At 46.6% G+C, this 22077-nt stretch overlaps 1 protein-coding gene and 1 long non-coding RNA gene across 5 annotated transcripts in view; one reads left to right on the top strand and one right to left on the bottom strand.

Annotated features, from left to right (window-relative positions):
* Positions 1–3706, top strand: part of LOC143683465 (uncharacterized) — an 86202-nt gene extending 82496 nt beyond the window's left edge. Inside the window, exon 3 of the long non-coding RNA XR_013175439.1 lies at positions 579–3706. This is a non-coding gene — a long non-coding RNA (uncharacterized LOC143683465). The remainder of the gene's footprint in view (positions 1–578) is intronic.
* DDX51 (DEAD-box helicase 51) lies at positions 3092–21955 on the bottom strand. 4 transcript variants are annotated; one of them, XM_077159520.1, is made up of 15 exons: positions 21561–21955; positions 21303–21448; positions 6459–6603; positions 6134–6279; positions 5984–6055; positions 5777–5883; positions 5594–5702; positions 5365–5510; positions 4972–5170; positions 4780–4895; positions 4571–4687; positions 4352–4453; positions 4171–4234; positions 3954–4088; positions 3092–3734 (listed from the first exon to the last, which is right to left on the bottom strand). In XM_077159520.1, the coding sequence occupies exons 1-15, from the start codon at positions 21865–21867 to the stop codon at positions 3708–3710; spliced, it is 1938 nt and encodes a 645-aa protein (XP_077015635.1). In that variant the 5' UTR covers positions 21868–21955; the 3' UTR covers positions 3092–3707. The 4 variants fall into 4 exon arrangements, with proteins under 4 accessions (XP_077015635.1, XP_077015636.1, XP_077015638.1 ...); XM_077159521.1 differs by lacking the exon at positions 6459–6603 and having other exon boundaries at positions 6134–6274; XM_077159523.1 differs by lacking the exons at positions 21303–21448; positions 21561–21955 and having other exon boundaries at positions 3093–3734; positions 6134–6274; positions 6459–21215.
* Between the last annotated feature and the right edge of the window lie 122 nt (positions 21956–22077).

Raw genomic sequence — 22077 nt, 5'->3', positions numbered from 1 at the left:
TAATCCGGCCATCTTCCCCAAACTCTGGCTCATGCGTTTTTACCTATCCTGCCTACCTGAGTGGAGAGTTTAATCCCTTCACACTTCAGGCAGGCATTTAGTGAGCTTTTCTGAATCTCTTCTCACTTCTTTCTGTGGTTACCACAGAGTGCACATCGGCCATCGTTTAACAATCTGTAGCCATCTCGGTTGAATCGATACCAACTTAGCATGGAGAGCCTGCCCCTCCCTGCCCCTCCCCGCTCTGTAACCCGCCGTGGCCTCTTTTATATATCGTGTGCCTCAAAAGATTGACTTGTTATTTTTATACATTTGTATTCAACGCATGTAAGTAATAAGTGGAACTACAAACCGAAAGTACCATGCAGTTTGCTTTAGGCGGGTCTTTATTTCCCTGCTGGCCTGGCGTTGCTGTCCAGTTTTGTTCTATCCAGGGTTCCCTCAGTCACCCGGGCTTGTTGGCACCCTCACACCCTCCGTCCTCCAGCTTGGGGAGTTCTTGTCACAAGTTAAATGCTTCTACAGTATGAACCCAAAACCACTGATTTCTCCTCACCTTTCATGTGTTTGTTTTTCAGGTCCTGTGGGAAGTGAAAAGGCAGTTACAAACCCAATGACCAGCGTGCTGCCGTTTACATGTACCACGCCATCACCCCGGGGCGCCCCGGCTCTGCTCCCGTCCTTCCTCCTTCCTCTCCTCAGGCTGGACGACTTGTCTCGCCTTCACACTCGCCGATTCTTCTGTCAGGCCCAATCTGCTGTCCATCAGCTTCAGCGGTCTTCGGCTCTGCTGGGTTCCTTTCATAATTTCCCTCTCTATACTGGTATTTTCTCTGTTCATCTTGTTTTCTTTTACTACTCTGTACATGTTTTCCTTTAGCCCTCTCAGCGTATTTAGGAATGTTTTTTAAAAGTCTTTCTCTGGAATGTCCTAGGTCTGACCTTCACTGACGGTTTCTAACGTTTACTCTTCTCCTTCGCCCAGGCCGTCACTTCCTGTTTCCTTGTGTATTTTGTAACCTTTCTCTGAAACCAGGACATTTTGATATTTTCATATGTTATCACTGGAGTTCAGAGATATCTGTTCCTTAAGCCAGAGTAGACAGAGCTTCCTAGGTAGGAAGCTACCTGCATCCGGTAGACAGAGCTTTCCTTCGGTGTGGGAGGGGGATGCCCAGAGCAGCTTTCCCAGTCTTTGCAGCGCTCTCCTTCACACTTACCCACACGGTGAGTTTAGACAAGAGCCGCAGGTCAGAACGAAGGGCCGTGGCCCTTTCTGACTCCGGCCTCTTGTCATGCACATGCCTGCATGGCCCCAGGCATTACCGCAATAACACAGATATGACTGTCTCCCCCCTCCCCCAGGAAGCAGTGTCCTCCTGTCCTGGCATGCACTGGTCCCACAGCCAGCCCCCCCTTGGCCCGGGCAGCACAACCTGCCTCTCTCCCCCAGTGCTGTGTAGAGAGCTCAGTGAGCCGCCTTGTACACGCAGGGCAGGTTCTGGGAGAGCGAGTCCCTCAGGCCACCCCAGAGAGGCTGGGCCAGATGTGGGAGCTCCCATGTGTGCAGCCCCTCTGCTGCCTCCGGACCGGGACCCACACTGGGGGTGCAGACTGGCTCCCGGCCAAGTGGGGGGATTGGGGGTGGGCAGCCAGGGACCCTTTCCCTGATTTGGTTGTGCCCTATTGCTGTGTTCCTTAACTGCTTCCTGGGGCTTTGGGGCTTTGAGAACAGCTTCTGCCAGTTCTCTCCTGGGTGGGGGTGGGAGCCCTGGGCCTCTCGCCTGCTCTCTGCATTTGACCAGGGCTCTTTCCTGCTGTTGTGAAGTTTCCTGTTTGATTTTAGGTTTGCTTGGTTGCTGTAAACCTTTGGCTGTTTTCCAGTTTTGATAGTGCTTTCTAGTGTGATATTTTAATTTCTTTTACTTTTTTCCAAGTTATTTTGTTACTGTTCCTCTAAAGTTTACAATACACACCTTAATATGGGAATCTACTTATATTTGCTTGATGTGCTTGGGGAAATGTCCAGTGACTTGTAAATTGTTGTCTCCTAAAGATTGTTTTGCTAGTTGTGTTTTGTGAGGGAGCAGGCCCATGGGCACAGGCAGAGTTGGGTTTCTTTGATAACTCAGGGTCCGTTGCTTACGGAGCTTACTGATCTGTACGGCACTTACTGTCATCACCGCGCCCTCTAATTTTGGGGAGACTGGTCTTAGCCCTGTGACTCCCCCTGTGCCCTCAGGAAGATGAGAGCAGGGTGTCAGACCCTGTTAAACAGCCTCTCTCTCCTCTCAAACCATCTGGTGCACACACGGCTCCAGCCGTGTCAGAGCACGGGCGGCCCACAGCTGGAGCACCAGCAGCTCAGCAGAAGCTGATACAGCAGCAACTCGTGACTATCTTGGCCCAGCCGCAGGCCTCAGGCAGACCCAGCCACTTGTAACATCCAAAGGCAGCCACTGCAGGTCCTGATCTGGGAACCCCCGTCAGGCTGAAGACCCACCCAGTCCAGCTGAGGTGGGGGTGGGCGTGGGGGGAGAGGGGCTGGCGGCAGGAGTGCTAAGTCTTGGCATCACAGCTTCCTGCCAGGCTAGCCGTTGTGCGCAGCCAGGTCACAGAAGTACAGCTGACCAGCCTGGGTTGCAGGCTTTCTGGACAACTGGAAAAACATGCTCTTCTCCAAGCGCAGTAGGGGGTGTTGGCCCCCAGCAGTCTGTCCATCGTAACAGTCGCGTGCCCCATCTCTTGAGAGCTCTAGCGCTGTGCATCAGCCTTCAGGCCCCCTCCCTCTGTGCTCACAGCGGTTCCTGCACGGCCTTGTCCTGTGTGTGGCTCTGAACTAGATGCCTGCTTGTTTTCTAAAGAGAATGGAGCATTTCTATATGCCTAAGACACCCTGTCAGTTTAGGTTAGCCTTATTCTAGTTTGGGTACTCTCACCATAAATGTTTCAGTTCGCTCTTGTGATGTGTTCATTAGATTGGCCCAGCCCACACTGCGGAAGCAGTGACAGGAAACTCATGTAATACAAAGGCTGAGAATATGTGTTTCCATCTCGTATTTTGCCTGGAGTGAGTGATGTATCTTTCTGCAGAGATAAAGAACCACAGTTTGTTCCTATTTTTTTTAAAAAGTTTAATATCATATAAATTTTTTGAAAACAAAGTCTTTTTACAGAAGTGGTTCAGGGTCTATAGAGCTTGTGTTCGTTCCCGTTTCATGATGAAGGTCCTGCTGAGCTGCGGGTTTGTTTACACCTGGGAGCAGGGGTGAATGACAACAGTGAGAGCCCCGGGTCCGTGGAAACCTTTCAAATCCAACGCCACAAACTGGTTAGTGTTTCTGGAAGAGCTAAACTTCTAAAAGCAGCTCAAAGCCAAGTCCCTGCCGAAACTGAGACAGACACTGCCCCATCTGCTCTGGGGCAGTCTCCAGAAAACATCATGCTGCTGCAGCTTCCTGGCATCTCTTCAGGCCTCGCGCAGTGACTGACAGGCGTACCACTTCCCGTGTTTGGGAAGGAAAATGGGTGTTTCCTTAGAAACCCGCAATAAGTCCAGTCTTTGATTCACACAGCATCTGGGACTCGGGGAGTTTTCTGGAAAGTGGTTGAAGATGGCACTGGTTTCTCTAGTGAGAGGGACAGAAATGCCCCTGCACTTGAGGGTCTCGTCCAAGCCGAGCTCACTCTAAGTCCACATCTCACCCCTAGGCCGCCTTCTGCTTCCGCTCCGCCTGTGGAAAGGGAAGGGTCAGAGGTCAGCTCCCAGAGCCCCCGCCAGCCCTCAGCTCTGGGTTACCCTGTCCCTCCACCCGGCAGGTCACAGCAGCAATCAGTTCCTCCTGCTTGGTTCTACTTGTTTCTATTTCAGCAACATGAGCAGCTGTCCCTAGAGCTACGCTGGATTGGCCGGAGGAACACAGCTGCAGGCGCCCCTGGCCAGCCGGCCTCACCTTGATGGCCTTCTCCAGCTGTGCCAAGGCCTCCTCGTAGCGCGGCACCAGCAGCTGCAGGCTCTCGGCAGGAACCTCGTGCCGCGCCAGCTGTGGCCCTCCCACTCCTGTCACCATCCGGAGGAATTTATGCTCCTGCGGAAGCACAGCAGGGTCTGTCCTCAGGGCCTGGGGCCCGCCGCCCTGTCCCTCCCGCTAGGGGCCCTGCCTGCCTCACCTGGACCTTCAGAAGCAGAGTGAATGCCTGGCCGGCTCGCCCAGCTCGCGCTGTTCTTCCAACCCTGCGGGCAGGCGCATCCAGAGCAGGGCCTCACCCCCTCGGGGGCTCCAAGGAAGCCACCCCAACCCAGAGCCACACACACCCACGGTGCCCTCCGCTGCCCAGGGCCCCCTCTCACCGGTGCACGTAGGTCCGCAGGTACTGGGGGGCGTCGTAGTTGACCACCAGCTGCACCCCCCGCACGTCGATGCCCCGGGCCATGGCGTCCGTGCTCACGAGGCTGTGCACACAGAGGGGGTGCTGCTGGCCCAGCCTGTGGCTCCCTCCTTGGGTCGATGGGAGTGACCCCCTTCCCTGTGCCCCAACGGACAGGACTCAGCTGCTCTCTGATACTCACAGCTGAATCTTTCCCTGTTCAAACTGCTTCAGAATGTTCTTCCTCTGGCCGGGCCCATAACGGGAGGAGAACTCGGCCACATTCACGCCCCCAAAGGCCTGGATGAGCAGGAAGAGCCTGGCAGGAGAGAGGTCAGGAGCAGGGGGGCAGGGAAGAACCTCCCAGAGCCGCGTGTGCCCACCTGCGCCACCCGCCTGCCCTGGCCTCACCTGTGGGAGTTCTCACGGGAGTTGGTAAAGCAGAGGACTCTGGAGAAGTTCGTCTCTGCGAGCAGGTGCAGGATGACCAGCGGCTTGGAGCTGAGGCTGCAGGGCACGTAGGAATGCTGCAGGGGTGGTACAGGGTTGGCTGGAGCTCCTAGGCTGGGGCTGGCTACCCCACTGCCCAGGCACCCTGCTCACCAAGAGCCCGGTGGGGAAGGCGTACTTCCCGCCCGTGCTCCCAGCCTTGTCACCCTCGGTGCCCTCGGGGTCTCTGTACGCTGGGCCCCACGAAAAGAGCTGGGGCTGGTAGAGGCCCAGCTGCTGCAGCTTCTCAGGGCTCTGGGTCAGAGTGGCTGAGAAGAGCAGCTTCTGCAGGGGCATCTGGGGGCAGCAGGTGCTGAAAGAGAAAGACATTGTGTGGAGACCCTCTTCCCACCCCCACCACGGCCCTCCCCTCCCGAGAACGTGCTCTCCAAGGCCGGCCAGAGCCTGGCGCAAACCCAAGGGCAGGCCAGCCGAGAGAGGCGACGGAGACCAGCAGCACAGCAGGGGCCACGGAGGCCCAGGTCAGGAGGGAGCAGCGCTGAGTACCTGGCGGCGGTCACTGCTGGGGGCTGCCGCCTCTGCAGTGGCACCCAGGGGCCTGTGGGGCCCTCGCTCCGGAAGGCAGCAGCCACCACACGTGGCAGCCAGGCCTGGTGCATGGTATCAATCATGCGGTCAGCCTCATCGATGACCTGAGGAGAGCAGGAATCTGGTGCTCTGGGGGCCCCAGCTGACTCTCCACAACCAGCCCTGCCCTGGGGTCCAGCTGACATACCAGGAAGCGGAGCTGCTGGAGGCTGAAGCCCGGGGTCTGGTCAATGTGGTCCACCAGACGGCCAGGGGTGGCCACCACGATGTCCGCCAAGCAGCGGTAGCCGTCTGCCCTGCACACCAGAGTAGGGGCTCAGCACGTGGCACAGCCAGCACACGGCAGAACCCAAGACCCAGCGGGACCCACGTTTTCTGGACGAGGCTCTCCTGCTCCTTGGCCAAGGACTTCTGCCCGGTGATCAAGGCAACACGCAGAGGCGTGGCGTCCGTGTACACACTGAATACTTTGCTCACCTAAGTGGAGAGTTAGGGTCAGCGACCTGAGTGCCGGGCCTCCCCACACCCGAGGGAAAGCCCAAGAGCGGCGGTGCCCCCTCTGCCTGGGGTTGCGTACCTGCTGGGCCAGCTCCTTGGTGGGCAGGACAGCCAGAGCCCGCACGTGGCACACCACCCGGTGCATAAGAGCCTGCGGGGTGAGGGGCCACGTGTGTCAGGGCATCTGGCCCTGCCCTCCAGGCCCTGCCCAGGTCCCCGGCACACTCACCTGCACCACAGGAATGACAAAAGCCAGAGTCTTGCCACTGCCCGTTGGAGCAGAAACACAGAGGTCACTGGGCCGATAGCCACCCCTCCCTACCAGGAAGCCGCTGGCCGCACTCTGCAGGAGGGCAGGAATCACCACTGCCTGGACTGAAGGAAGGGGTGGGTCAAGGACACGGGCATGGCGCAGCCAGCACCCCTGCCTTGGGGACGGGCATCAAGGCCATGCCAGTCCAAGGGGAAGCAGCACAGCCACACCACATGCTCTGGTTGTGCCCAGGCTGCCGTGTGGGCACCAGGCAGACCCGTGTGGAGCAGGCCCATGGCACCTGGGAAGTAGGATGCAATGCCTTGTGCCTGCAGCTTCCTGCGCAGCTCAGGGTGGACCTCAGGGAGGTCCTGGATGGGGACCAGGTCTTGATTCCGTCCCACACAGCTCGGCTCGGCCATCCACGCGGGCAGGAATGGCTGGACCTGTGAGGAGAGGGGGGAAGCAGGCAGCTGACCCCTCCAGAGCCAACAGGACATAAGGACTCAGCACTGGGGTCAGGAGGCCAAGGGAGGCCAGAGCAGCCTTCCCCTGAGTCTGCTGCCCACACTCCCAGCCCCAAGAACCGTGGAGCCTGCATGGGGCTCTCAGAAACATGCAACAGGAGATGGCACAATCCGTGGTCAAGACGACTCACAAGGGAAACTAGAAGGTATCTGGAGGAGAAAGAAAACAAAAGCACAACAGACCAAAACGTATGGGATGCAGCAAAGGCAGTGCTGAGAGGCAAAGAAAGACTTCAAATCAGAGACCCAACCTCAGAACTGTAAGACGTAGAAAAAAAGGAGCAAACTAAAACCGAAGGGAGCAGAAGGAAGAAAACGGCAAAGATTAGAGCAGAGACAAATGAGAATAAAATAGAGGACCAACAAAACCAAAGCTGTCGTTTGAAAAGATTAAAAAGAACTGACAAGCCTTTAAGCTAGACTGACAAAGAATAAAACAGAGGATTCAGATAATGAAAATCAGAAATGAAAAGGGGAATGTAACCACAGATCCTGCTGGAAAAAAAAGGAATTTAAGTATACTATGAACAACTGTATGCCAGTTAGAAAAGATGAAACTCACAAATTCCTGGAAATACACAAACCACCAGAAGGCTAAGGAGAAGAAATACAAGATCTCAACAAATAACAAGAGATAGAAAAGCCCAGACAGAATCAGATGGCTTCAAAAGGAATTCTACCAAATATTCCAAGAAGACTTAATTCCAACTCTGCTCAAACTCTTCCAAAAAACTGAACAAGAAGGAATACTCCCTAATTCATACTACAAGGCCAACACCACCTTCTTACCAAAGCCAGACAAAGTTACAAGAAAACTACAAACCAACACCTCCTATGAATACAGATGCAAAACAAAATACAATAAAGCTACTCCACCAGCATATAACTAGTAACTAGTAACTAGTAAATGAACTCAGCAAAGCTGCAGGATACAAGATAAACATGTTAAAATCTGCTGGGTTACCATACATCAGTAATGAACCATCTCAAAAGGAAACAACTCCTTTCCATTACCATCTAAAAGAGCAAAATCATAGGGATAACTTCAGGAAAGGGGGTGAAAGACTTGTACACTGAAAAACTACAAAACTGCTGGAAAGAGAGAGATTCGGTGTTCATGGACTGGAACGCAAAATATTATTAGATGTCAAATTTCCCCAAAGTGATTTACAGATTTAATGCAATCCCAATAAAAACTCCAACAAGCCCCCCACCACTGGGCGCCCACGCTGTTGCTGGCACCGCGTCCGCACCCTGCACCCCACACCCTGCCCCATCCATCCGGCAAATGCAAAGCTCCAGGTGACGGAAGGAAGTCCATTTCCAAAGCAAACCAATCAAGGTGTTTACACTGCGGGGAGACTGAAGATCACGGACCAGATCACAATGCAGACGGACACAGCCCAGCCTAACGACCAGAGGAGAGACACCAGAGGAGACAGAGACGTTGGAACAACTGATCAAAGCTGCTCATGTAACTCTACTAAACAAAATAAATGGGATGGCTAACGACATAAAGGAGATGAAGAGGACACTAGAAGAGCATAAAGAGGAATTTAAAAGAATAAATAGGGAAACAGTGGATACCACAAAGATTAAAGATGCTGTAGACCAAATAAAAAACATACCAGAGGCACACAACAGCAGATTTGAAGAGGCAGAAGAAAGAATAAGTGAACTAGAGGACAGGACGATTGATTTCAAACACTCAAAGCAGCAAATGCCAAAAAAGATGGAAAAACTGGAATTGGATCTCAGGGAAATGGTGCACAAAACAAAGGACACAAATCTAAGAATCACTGGTGTCCCAGGAGGAGAAGAACAAAGGGCTAGAAAGAGTAGCTGAGCATATAATGGGGGGAAACTTCCCAACCCCCATAAAGGACAGAAATACAGACGTAAAAGAAACCCAAAGAACTCCAAACAGAATAAATCCAAACAGGCCTTCCCCAAGGCACACACTGATCAGTCTGTCAAATGTTGAAAAGAAACAGAAAATCCTGAAAGCGGCAAGAGAAAAACAATCTACAGCATACACGGGAAACCACATCTGACTGAATTCACACTACTCAACTGGCACCATGGAGGGGAGAGGTCAGCGGTATGATGTATTTAAGATTCTAAAAGAGAAAGACTTCCAGCCAAGAATTCTCTACTCAGCCAAATAGTCCTTCAAAACTGAAGGGAGAAGGAGCCAAGATGGTGGCTTAGTGAGGTGTGGGATTTAGTTCATCCTCAGAGCAGCTACTAAATAGCCAGGAACAGGACAGAACAACTGCTGGGGGCCACGTCAGTGACCGGACACACAGCGTACCCCAGTCTGGACCAGCTGGACCGGCTTCGAGCCCCCCAGAACCGTGACTGCCCCAAACCTTGGCAGCCGGCACCCTCTCCCACAGGCTGCTTCCCAGAGGGGAAGAAAAGAGACTTTACCAGCAGCAGGGGCTGAGCGCAACTAAGCTTCAAGTGTGGAATTAATTCACAAATTCTGACTACTGAAAATAGGCCCTCAGCTCGCTGAACCTAGAACAAAAGCTGAGGTTGCAAAAATCGATGGAAGGAGGAGGGGCCAAGATGGCGGCTTAGCAACGTGCGCATTTTAGTTCGTCCTCCAGAACAACTACTAAACAACCAGAAACAGTACAGAACAGCTACCGGAGCCACGTCAGTGACCGGACACACAGCCTACCCCAGTCTGGACGAGCTGGACCGGCTGCAAGCACCCCCAGAACCATGAGTTCCCCAAGCTGCAGCGCCTGGTGCCCAGCATCCCTCCCTCACAGGAGGCTTCCCAGAGGGAAAGGAAAGAGATTCTAACAGCAGCAGGGACTGAGTCCAACCAAACACCAATTGTGGCATTAATTAACAAATTCCAACTACTAAAAATAGGCCCCCAGCTCAGGCGAACCTGGTCAAGGCGGAGGTCGCTTATTGGGCTCACGGAAAAAGAGGAAAGGGGAGGAAACGGAGGTTTTTGTGGCTGTCTCTGCAGTGGCTTGGCTGCCTCTGGATTCAGAGGCAGGACTTCTTGGGCTGCAACTGCCCCAGGCATAGGCAGAAACGGACTGCTTCCAGGGCTGTCTCCCGCCTGTGCCTTCACCAGGGAAGAGGTGAAGCCCAACTCAGGTGGACTCCCTCTCTCAAGGAATTCAGACCCCAGGGCTCGGCAATTTGAAGCCATTAAAGCCAGCCTACAACCTCTCCTCTGTCTCCACCAAGTTAAAGGTGCCACAACATCTTTTGCTGGTGGGACCCGCAGGCAAACAAGCGCCACATACAGGGCAGGATAAGAAAAACAGAGCCCAGAGACTTCACAGGAAAGTCTTTTAACCTGCTGGGTCTCAACCTCAGGGAAAACTGACGCAGGTGACTCCTTTCCCCTGATAGGAGTCCAGTTTAGTCCGGGAAAACCTGGCTGGAGTCTATAATACCTACGTAGACCCTCCTAAGGGTGGGGAGGGAAAAGGCACCTTACAAGCAGGGCAAGACACAAGAAAACAAGAACTGAAAAATTATCCTCTGTTAAACAAAGCCTAAGCTAGAAGTCCAGAAAAAGCTGAACTGAATGTCAAAGAACAGACAGACAAACTCATCTAGCAAGAAAACCCTAGGTAAGATAAGTGAAAGCAATCTCCAGAATAAACTAATTAAAGTAATTAAATGTCTAGACCCCAGCAAAAAATAACAAATCACACCAGGAAAATTGAAGATATGGCCCAGTCAAAGGAACAAACCAATAGTTCAAATGAGATACAGGAGCTGAAACAATTAATTCAGAATATACGAACAGACATAGAAAACCTCATCAAAAACCAAATCAATGAATTGAGGGAAGATATGAAGAAGGCAAGGAATGAACAAAAAGAAGAAATGGAAAATCTGAAAAAAAAAATCACAAAACTTATGGGAATGAAAGGTACAGTAGAAGAGATGAAAAAAACAATGGAAACCTACAATGGTAGACTGCAAGAGACAGGTTAGGTTTAGTGATCTGGAGGATGGAATATCTGAAATCCAAAAAGAAACAGAAACTATAGGGAAAAGAATGGAAAAATATGAGCAGGGACTCAGGAAACTGAATGATAATATGAAACACACAAATATACGTGTTGTGGGTGTCCCAGGAGAAGAGAAGGGAAAAAGAAGAGAAAAACTAATGGAAGAAATTATCACTGAAAATTTCCCAACTCTTATGAAAGACCTAAAATTACAGATCCAAGAATTGCAGCGCACCCCAAAGAGAATAGATCCAAATAGACATTCTCCAAGACACTTACTAGTCAAAATGTCAGAGGTCAAAGAGAAAGAGAGGATCTTGAAAGCAGCAAAAGAAAAGCAATCCATCACATACAAGGGAAACCCAATAAGACTATGTGTAGATTTCTCAGCAGAAACCATGGAGGCCAGAAGACAGTGGGATGAGATATTTAAATTACTAAAAGAGAAAAACTGCCAACCAAGACTCCTATATCCAGCAAAATTGTCCTTCAAAAATGAGGGAGAAATTAAAACATTTTCAGACAAAAAATCACTGAGAGAATTTGTGACCAAGAGACCAGCTCTGCAAGAAATACTAAAGGGAGAGCTAAAGACAGATATGAAAAGACAGAAGAGAGAGGTGTGGAGAAGAGTGTAGAAAGAAGGAAAATTAGATATGACATATAAAATACAAAAGGCAAAACGGTAGAAGAGAGTACTACCTGTACAGTAATAACACTAAATGTTAATGGACTGAACTCCCCAATCAAAAGACATAGACTGGTAGAATGGATTAAAAAACAGGATCCTTCTATATGCTGTCTATAGGAAACACATCTTAGACCCAAAGATAAACATAGGTTGAAAGTGAAAGGTTGGGAAAAGATATTTCATGCAAATAACAACCAGAAAAGAGCAGGAGTAGCTATACTAATATCCAACAGATTAGACTTCAAATGTAAAACAGTTAAAAGAGACAAAGAAGGATACTATGTACTAAGAAAAGGAACAATTCAACAAGAAGACATAATCATAAATATTTATGCACCAAACCAGAATGCCCCAAAATACATGAGGCAAACACTGCAAACAATGAAAAAGGAAATAGACACATCTACCATGATAGTTGGAGACTTCAATTCCCCACTCTCATCAATGGACAGAACATCTAGACAGAGGATCAATAAAGAAACTAGAATTTGAATATTACAATAAATGAGCTAGACTTAACAGACATTTATAGGACATTACACTCCACAACAGGAGGATACACCTTTTTCTCAAGTGCTCATGGATCATTCTTAAAGATAAATCATATGTTGGGTCACAAAGCAAGTCTCAACAAATTTAAAAAGATTGAAATCATACACAACACTTTCTCAGATCATAAAGGAATGAAGTTGGAAATCAATACTAGGCAGAGCGCCAGAAAATTCACAAATATGTGGAGGGTCAACAACACACTCTTAAACAACCAGTGGGTCAAGGAAGAAATTACAAGAGAAATCAGTAAATATCTCGAGATGAATGAAAATGAAAACACAACATATCAAAACTTATGGGATGCAGCAAAGGCAGTGCTAAGAGGGAAATTTATTGCCCTAAATGCCTATATCAAAAAAGAAGAAAGGGCAAAAATTCAAGAATTAACTATTCATTTGGAAAAACTGGAGAAAGAACAGCAAACTAACCCCAAAGCAAGCAAAAGGAAAGAAATAACAAAGATTAGAGCAGAAATAAATGAAATTGAGAAAATCAACAAAACCAGAAGTTGGTTCTATGAGAAAATCAATAAGATTGATGGGCCCTTAGCAAGATTGACAAAAAGAAGAAGAGAGAGGACACAAATAAATAAGATCAGAAATGGAAGAGGAGACATAACCACTGACCCCATAGAAATAAAGGAGATAATAACAGGATACTATGAACAATTTTATGCTACTAAATACAACAATGTAGATGAAATGGACAACTTCCTAGAAAGGCAAGAACAACCAACTTTGACTCAAGAAGAAATAGATGACCTCAACAAACCAATCACAAGTAAAGAAATTGAATCGGTCATTAAAAAGCTTCCCAAAAAGAAAACTCCAGGACCAGACGGCTGCACATGTGAATTCTACCAAACATTCCAGAAAGAATTAGTACCAACCCTGCTCAAACTCTTCAAAAAAATTGAGGTGGAGGGAAAGCTACCTAATTCATTCTATGAAGCCAACATCACCCTCATACCAAAACCAGGCAAAGATATTACAAAAAAAGAAAACTACAGACCAATCTCTCTAATGAATATAGATGCAAAAATCCTCAACAAAATTCTAGCAAATTGAATCCAGCAACACATTAAAAGAATTATACATCATGACCAAGTAGGATTCATCCCAGGTATGCAAGGATGGTTCAACATAAGAAAATCAATTAATGTAATACACTATATCAACAAATCAAAGCAGAAAAATAACATGATCATCTCAATTGATGCAGAGAAGGCATTTGACAAGATTCAGCATCCTTTCCTGTTGAAAACACTTCAAAGGATAGGAATACAAGGGAAGTTCCTTAAAATGATAAAGGGAATATATGAAAAACCCACAGCTAATATCATCCTCAATGGGGAAAAACTGAAAACTTTCCCCGTAAGATCAGGAACAAGACAAGGATGTCCACTATCGCCACTGTTATTCAACATTGTGTTGGAAGTTCTAGCCAGAGCAATTAGACAAGAAAAAGAAATACAAGGCATCAACATTGGAAAGGAAGAAATAAAACTCTCACTGTTTGCAGATGATATGATACTGTATGTCGAAAACCCTGGAAAATCCACAGCAAAACTACTAGAGCTAATAAACGAGTACAGCAAAGTAGCAGGTTACAAGATCAACATTCAAAACTCTGTAGTGTTTCTATACACTAGTAATGAACAACCTGAGGGGGAAATCAAGAAACGAATTCCATTTACAATTGCAACTAAAAGAATAAAATACTTAGGAAGAAATTTAACTAAAGAGACAAAAGACCTATACAAAGAAAGCTACAAGAAACTGTTAAAAGAAATCACAGAAGACCTAAATAGATGGAAGGGCATACCGTGTTCATGGATTGGAAGACTAAATATAGTTAAGATGTCAATTCTACCTAAACTGATTTACAGATTCAATGTAATACTAATCAAAAGCCCAACAACTTACTTTTCAGAAACAGAAAAACCAATAAGCAAATTTATCTGGAAGGGCAGGGTGCCCCGAATTGCTAAAAGTATCTTGAGGAAAAAAAACAAAGCTGGAGGTCTCACGCTGCCTGACTTTAAGGCATATTATGAAGCTACAGTTGTCAAAACAGCATGGTATTGGCATAAAGATAGATATATTGACCAATGGAATCGAATAGAGTGCTCAGATACAGACCCTCTCATCTATGGACATTTGATCTTTGATAAGGCAGTCAAGCCAACTCACCTGGGACAGAACAGTCTCTTCAATAAATGATGCCTAGAGAACTGGATATCCATATGCAAAAGAATGAAAGAGGACCCATATCGCACACCCTATACAAAAGTTAACTCAAAATGGATCAAAGACCTAAACATTAGGTCTAAGACCATAAAACAGAGGAAAATGTAGGGAAATATATTATAAATCTTATAATTGGAGGCGGTTTTATAGACCTTACACCCAAAGCAAGAGCACTGAAGAAAGAAAGAAAGAAATGGGAAATCCTCAAAATTAAACACTTTTGTGCATCAAAGAATTTCATCAAGAAAGTAAAAAGACAGCCTACACAATGGGAGACAATATTTGGAAACGACATATCAGATAAAGGTCTAGTATCCAAAATTTATAAAGAGATTGTTCAACTCGACAACAAAAAAGACAGCCATTGTCATTGGTAACAGAGACCATCAGGAGTTAGAAATAGGGTAAGATAATGGGTAATTGAAGCTGAAGGGATACAGACTGTGCAACAGGACTGGATACAAAAACTCAAAAATGGACAGCACAATACTACCTAATTGTAAAGTAATTATGTTAAAACACTGAATGAAGCTGCATCTGAGCTATAGTTTTTTTATATATATATTTTTTGTATTTTTATTTTTATTTTTTTCTCTATATTATCATTTTATTTCTTTTCCTGTTGTCTTGCTATTTCTTTTTCTAAATCGATGCAAATGTACTAAGAAATGATGATCATTCATCTATGTGATGATATTAAGAATTAATGATTGCATATGTAGAATGGAATGATTTCTAAATGTTGTTAGTTAATTTTTTTAATTAAAAAAAAAGACAGCCAATCCAATTACAAAATGGGAAAAAGACTTGAACAGACACTTCTCAGAAGAGAAAATACAAATGGCAAAAAAAGCACATGAAGAGATGCTCAACGTCCCTGGCCATTAGAGAAATGAAAATCAAAACCACCATGAGATATCATCTCATACCCACCAGAATGGCCATTATCAACAAAACAGAAAATGACAAGTGCTGGAGAGGATGTGGAGAAAGAGGCACACTTATTCACTGTCGGTGGGAATGTCAAATGGTGCAACCACTGTGGAAGGCCGTTTGGCGGTTTCTCAAAAAGCTGAATTTAGAATTGCCATATGACCCAGCAATACCACTGCTAGGTATCTACTCAGAGGACTTAAGGGCAAAGACACAAACGAACATTTGCACACCAATGTTTATAGCAGCATTATTTATAATCGCAAAGAGATGGAAACAGCCAAAATGTCCATCAACAAACAAGTGGCTAAACAAACTGTGGTATATACATACAATGGAATATTATGCAGCTGTAAGACAGAATAAAGCTATGAAGTATGTAACAACATGGATGGACCTAGAGAACATTACGCTGAGTGAGACCAGCCAAAAACTAAAGGACAAATACTGTATGGTCTCACTGATATGAACCGACCATCAGGAGATAGAAATAGGGTAAGATATTGGGTAATTGGAGCTGAAGGGATACAGACTGTGCAACAGGACTGGATATAAAAACTCAGAAATGCACAGCACAATACTACCTAAGTGTAATACAATTATGTTAAAACACTGAATGAAGCTGCATGTGAGAATGATAGAGGGAGGAGGACTGGGGACATAAATGAAATCAGAAAGATAGATGTTAAAGATTGAGATGGTATAATCTAGGAATGCCTAGAGTGTATAATAATAGTGACTAAAGGTACAAATTTTAAAAATGTTTTTGCATGAGGAAGAACAAAGGAATGTCATTATTGCAGGGTGCTGAAAATAGATGGTAATTAATATTTTAAAATGTCACCTTACATGTGAGACTAAAGCAAAAAATGTTTGTTACAAAATTTATATTTTGACTAGTGCATTTCCTAATATAACTTATGTAGATAGTTTGATTGGGCTAGTGCATTTCCTAATATAACTTATGTAGATAGTCTGATTGAACGCCATAAGTACTTGGAATCTCAGGTAGGACATGAGATTTTGTTGTTTTGTCCAGAGTGATGCCCCGATGAATCCCAGAGTGATTCGATCAGTGAGTGGAAAAGTATTTGCAAAGCCCCCTGCGGGGAATGGTGAGAGCAGGGAGAAATTCAACCTCCCCAAGTTGAATTCTTGATATTCTCACAAGCAGTGTGGATAACCAAAGTTATAGGCTGAGCCCCCAGTCTTGGGGTTTGTTCATACAAAACTTAACCCCACATAGGATAGGCCAAGTCTACTTAAAATTTAGGCCTAAGAGTCACCCACAAGAGAGCCTCTTTTGTTGCTCAGATGTGGCCTCTCTCTCCAGCCAACACGACAAGCTGTCTCACCACCCCTCCCCGTCTATGTGGGACATGACTCCCAGGGGTGTGGACCTTCCTGGCAACGTGGGACAGAAATCCCAGAAAGAGCTGAGATTTAGCATCAAGGGATTGAGAAAACCTTCTCGACCAAAAGGGGGAAGAATGAGATGAGACAAAGTGTCAATGGCTGAGAGATTCCAAACAGAGTCAAGAGGTTATCCTGGAGGTTATTCTTATGCATTAAGTAGATATCATCTTGTTATTTCAAGATGTAATGGAGAGGCTGGAGGGAACTGCCTGAAAATGTAGAGCTGTGTTCCAGTAGCCACGTTTCTTGATGATGATTGTATAATGATATAGTTTTCACAATGTGATTGTGTGATTGTTAAAACCTTGTGTCTGATGCTTCTTTTATCTACCTTGTCAACAGATGAGAAGAACATATGGAATAAAAATAATACGGGGAACAAAGACAAGTATCAGCCAATAGACTAGAATCAAGAATGCAGAGATAGACCACCAAATTTATGGGCCCCCAGATCCACTGAACTGAGACAGTATAGTCTTTCCAATAAGTGAGCATGGGAAAATTGGATATCAATAGCTAAAATAAGAAAAGAAAACCGCTACCTTACATCCTATACAAAAATTAATTCAAAATGGTTAAAAACTTAAATGTAAGAACCAGTACTATAAAACTGCTAGAAGAAAATGCAGGGAAACCTCTTCAAGATCTAGTGATAAGTGCTAGCTTCTTAAACTTTACACCTAAAGCACAAGCTGCAAAAGAAAAAATAGACAAATGGGAACTCCTTAAGTTCAAGAGCTCCTATGCCTCAAAGGACTTTGTCAAAAAGGTGAAGAGGCAGCCAACCCTATAGGAGAAAATATTTGGAAACCACATATTGGATAACAGCTTGATATCCTGTGTACATAAAGAAACTGTACAACTCAAAGACAAAAGATCTAACAACCCAATTTTAAAATGGGCAGAGGATATGAACAGACACTTTTCTAAAGAGCAAGTACAGATGGCTATAAAGCACATGAAAAGATGCTCATCTTCATTAGCTATAATGGAAATGCAGATCAAGACAACAACGAGATACTACCTCACACCTATAAGAATGGCTGCTATTAAACAAACAGAAAACTACAAATGCTGGACAGGACGTGGAGAAATAGGAACACTTGTCACTGGTGGTGAGAATGTGCAACGGTGCAGTCACTGTGGGAGACAGTTGGGCGATTCCTCAGAAAACTAAATACTGAGTTGCCCTATGCCAGCAATATCAATACTTGGTATATATATACCTAGAAGAGTCGAGGGCAGTGACACGAGCAGACAAGTGCTCACTGATGTTCATAGTGGCATTATTCACGATTGCCAAGAGAGGGAAACAATCCAAGTGCCCATCCACAGACGAGTGTACAAACAAAATGTGGTATATACATACAATGGAATATTATGCAGCAGTAAGATGAAATGATGTCCTGAAGCACATGACAACGTGGATGAACCTCGAGGAAATAATGCTAAGTGAAATAAGTCAGTCACAAAAGACTGATACTGATGATTTCATTATTATGAATCTAGTAAAGGTAATCTCAGAATATAGTAGAACTAGACGTATACAAAAGCTCAAGGGGGGAAAGGGACCCAGTGAGGTTGAATCTAAATGCAAGGGAACCGAGAGAAGTGATGATAACTAATTAGCAGGTTTATAAGTGACATTGCCATAGTGTAGGTGAATATGATTGAAAGGCAATAAATAATGCCACGTATTCCAATGATTAAATTTACAATTATAAATAAATCCTCACATGAAGTATTTCAATAGTTCCATAGTGGACAAAAAATCAAGATTAGAGGGATAAAGGGGAGAAACTACAAATGCATGCTATGCCCAATAATTAACAGGAAGACATCAATAGTACCAGAGTAATACCAGGGCAACTCACTGGGGTGGGGAGGCGTGGGGACAAGAGGTAAGGGTTAGTTTTGATTCGACAGTTGGTGACGTTATGTTTGCCAGTTCTTTTTCATTATGGACCAATGACAACTGTTTAAAATTGAAAGTGCTGCTGATTACACAACCAAATGAAGATACTGTAAGATACGGTTTATTTATTTTGAACATTATCCATGATACCCAAAAGATGGCAAAGGCTCCACTGACTGAGGAAGCACAGTGGTGGATGGTGGGTGATACATCTGTCTATATGATGGAATTTGGCGCGGCTACAAAAAGGAGGGACATTGGGGCACACGGTGAGCTGAATAAACCTTGGGGACAACGTGCTTTGCAAAATAAACCAAACAAAAGAACAAATAAGCTGAAGTCTCTCTCAGAAAAAATTAAAAAGAAAAAAGAATTCCAAATTGGGGAATTCCCTCAGAAGTTCACAGTGACCAAGTCATCTATTTTATAGGACAAATTATGAAAACAATATGCAAAATATGACCTATTTCACAACATCCTCATTGTACCTATCAACCACAATCCTAAGGCTTAAACAGAAAGAACCAAAGGTGTAATTAAAACTCAATGAGCTGAATTCATGGAAATCTTCAATCTACCATGGCCAAAAGCTTTACCTATAGTTTTACTACATCTAAGATCCACTTCTTTTGGAAAACATAAGCTATCCCCATTTAAAATTATAACAGGAGACCTAAGAAAATAAATTCTGGAATATATGAGCCTTGCCTCATAAAAGGAAATATGCTAACCTGGTTGTCAAGAACTAACCAAAACCTTAAAGAAAAACGAAACCCTAGTCAAACTATCTTTTACAGCATGCTGAAAAAGATGTTCAAAACTGTAATCATCAGCCTGGTGACTTCACATATAGGAAAAGATACCTCCAGATGTCTCTTAAAGACGCACTCCAACCTTGCTGGATGGGGCCCTGTCAGGTACTTTAACTAACCCATGTGTAGCTTAAATTAGACGGCACTGATTGTTGGATTCATACTTCTCATTTACAGAAAACCTCCCAGCCCTGCCTGAAATCCATTCCTACTAGGGACCTAAAGCTTGAAATGACCAAGGATGAGAAGCTGATGGTATCTAATGCAGACAGCTATCCCAAGGCCTGGGACCAGGACTGTGTAATTAATACTTTATCAGTGATCTCAGACTTAAGTTACCCAGAAGTACAACACATCTGTTATGATCCGCTAGCCCAGGAACCAGGACCGGACCTCATGTTCATCAGATTGAACGAACTCGATGATGCTACTATACCCTCCTATTAGCCTAGTAGCTCTCTTCTTTGCATTTCTATTCCTCCCCTCTCCCCACCTTCTTTGTACCCCAGTCCATATCTGTCTCTCCCGCAATGAATCCTACCCCTTGAAACTTCTCATTCTCACCCTCTTCTTTCCTGTTCATTGCCATTCATCCTTTTATCCCAGCCATATTAAGTGCTGCTGACCTAGCGATCCTATCAAATTGCTGGGACTATGCTAACTTAGAGTCCACAGAAGGGCCTCAGTTATTAGCCACACTCACAGTCACTTATTTAACTGGCCAAATCTTAGATCTCGAGGAAATTAGGTATGTAACATATTTTAAACCCTGTAATCTGTTTTATTTTATAGTCGTTATGATGTCTCATTCACCATCTCATCTCTAACAACCACCTCCTGAGTTATGCTAATCAGTAAAAGCTTTGAGCGTAAAGCTTCCTTACTTATAAAACTTATTTCTGTAATGATAAGACTAAGCCTAGTTCTAACTAATGCCTAAGAGTCACCCCCTGACAACTTCCTTGTTGCGCAAATGTGCCCCACCCCCACCCCCCACTCATACACAAGCCAAACTGCAAACAAACTCACTACCTTCCTTCCACTTCGGGGGGACACGACTCCCAAGGATGAGCTTCCTCGGCGCTGAGGGATTAATACCAAATGTTGATTGGCGATGCTTTTAGAGAAAGATGCTGATCAAAAAGGAGAAATATTAAAAGAAATAAACCAAAATAGAGTTTCCATGGCTAAGGGATTTAAAATGGAGCCAAGAGATCATTCTAGAAGTTACTCTTATGCAGGTCTCAGCCAGAGGTCACAAACTACCAAAGTATGCAATGCCTCAAGCAACAGTGTTCCTCAAAACCCCAAGGACAACTGAACCATAAACTAAATCACAATATAAAAAACTCCATTAAGTATCACACCTGAAGGACAACCAGAGTACCCCAAATATCCACCAACCACAAACAACTTGTGTAACCTTTTTCTTAAAAAACCCTTGCCTAAAAATGTCAAGACAGACACAATTTGGGTTGCTACCTGAATCTGTGCTCCCCGAATTCCAATTCTAAGACCCTTAATAAATGCCATTGTTGTCTTGCAGCTTAGTTTGACATTTTTTAGACAAATGCATGCATTCCTCCTTTCCTGAAACTCTCAAGGGGTAAAGCCACCCTTATGAAAGTGCAACTGTCATTGTGAAGCAAGCAGAAGCACACGTATCAAGTAAACAGAACTATTAAAATTTAGGAAGATCTCTGCAACTGAAGTGTAGGCTGCAGCTAATTTGACAGGACGGTTGGAGAAGGAAAACCTTAAAAGGTAAGACAGAAAAGGCTGGGCACAGATTCCGAAGCACTAGGGAGATAAGCACTTGGTATTATGGGCAGTTCAGTCGCAACTCCCTAACCTGTAAAGCTTTCAAGTGAGAGACACTTAAGGAACGGCGTGCGCAGGTGCCGTTCTCCCAGCTGCTCGTTTACCATCAGAACGCCTCGGCCCCTGCAGCTTTCCCAATCGCGCCCAGGTGGAAGCGCACGCGGTGGCGGCGGCGGCGGCCCAGCGGCCTTCCCCGCCCGCCCGCCGGTGCGCACCGTCGGAGCCGCTCACCTTCGTCGCCTTCCTCTTCCCGAAGCCCCCAAGCACCAGGGCATGGGCTGGCGGCCCAGATGCCTCACCCGGGGGGCCTCCGCCTCGGGCCTCCGCCGCCACCGGTGCCTCCGTAGGACTCTCCTCTGGCGTCCCGTCACTATACGCTGCGCGACAGAGAAGGGGCCAGGCCCGAGGGTCAAGCCGTTCCGGACTCGGGCCTCCCAGGGGTCGGTCCTGCTCCAGAGGCGACCTGCCCCGCCGCCGGCCCGGTCTCACCTGCGTCGGCGTCCTCGGCGTCCGCTCTCTGCCGCTTCTTTCGCGGCGCGTCTGCGGTCCCCGTCCCCACGCTGCTCACTCGCCGCCGCCGCCGCCGCGGCCTCCGCCGCCGCTTCCCCGCCGCGGCCTCCGCTGCCTGCGCCGCCGCCTCGGGAGGCGGACTTTCCTGCCTCTGCTGCCGCTGCTGCCGTTCGCGGGCCCGACACTGCAGCCGCTCCAACAGCGCGCGGGCCCGGCCCACCGACTCTGCCGGCGCGGGCCACGCTGCCTCGGGCCCCACATACCGGGCGACGTGAAAGAGGGCCATGGCCGGCCGGGTGCCCGGGACTCCGCACCGAACCTGACGTCACGTGCGCGCCGGGCGGCTTCTGTGGCGGCGGCGACCGGGAGCCGGCAGAGGCACACGGCGGTGACGTCACGCGCGCGCCGGCGGGGAGCCGACAGAGGCACACGGCGTTGACGTCACGCGCGCGCCGGCGGGGAGCCGGCAGAGGCACACGGCGGTGACGTCACGCGC

The sequence above is a fragment of the Tamandua tetradactyla genome, chromosome 5, assembly GCF_023851605.1.
Source record: "Tamandua tetradactyla isolate mTamTet1 chromosome 5, mTamTet1.pri, whole genome shotgun sequence".
Classification (NCBI taxonomy): Eukaryota; Metazoa; Chordata; class Mammalia; order Pilosa; family Myrmecophagidae; genus Tamandua; species Tamandua tetradactyla.
Note: the sequence above shows the minus strand (reverse complement) of the source record. Positions and strands in the feature narration are given on the sequence as shown.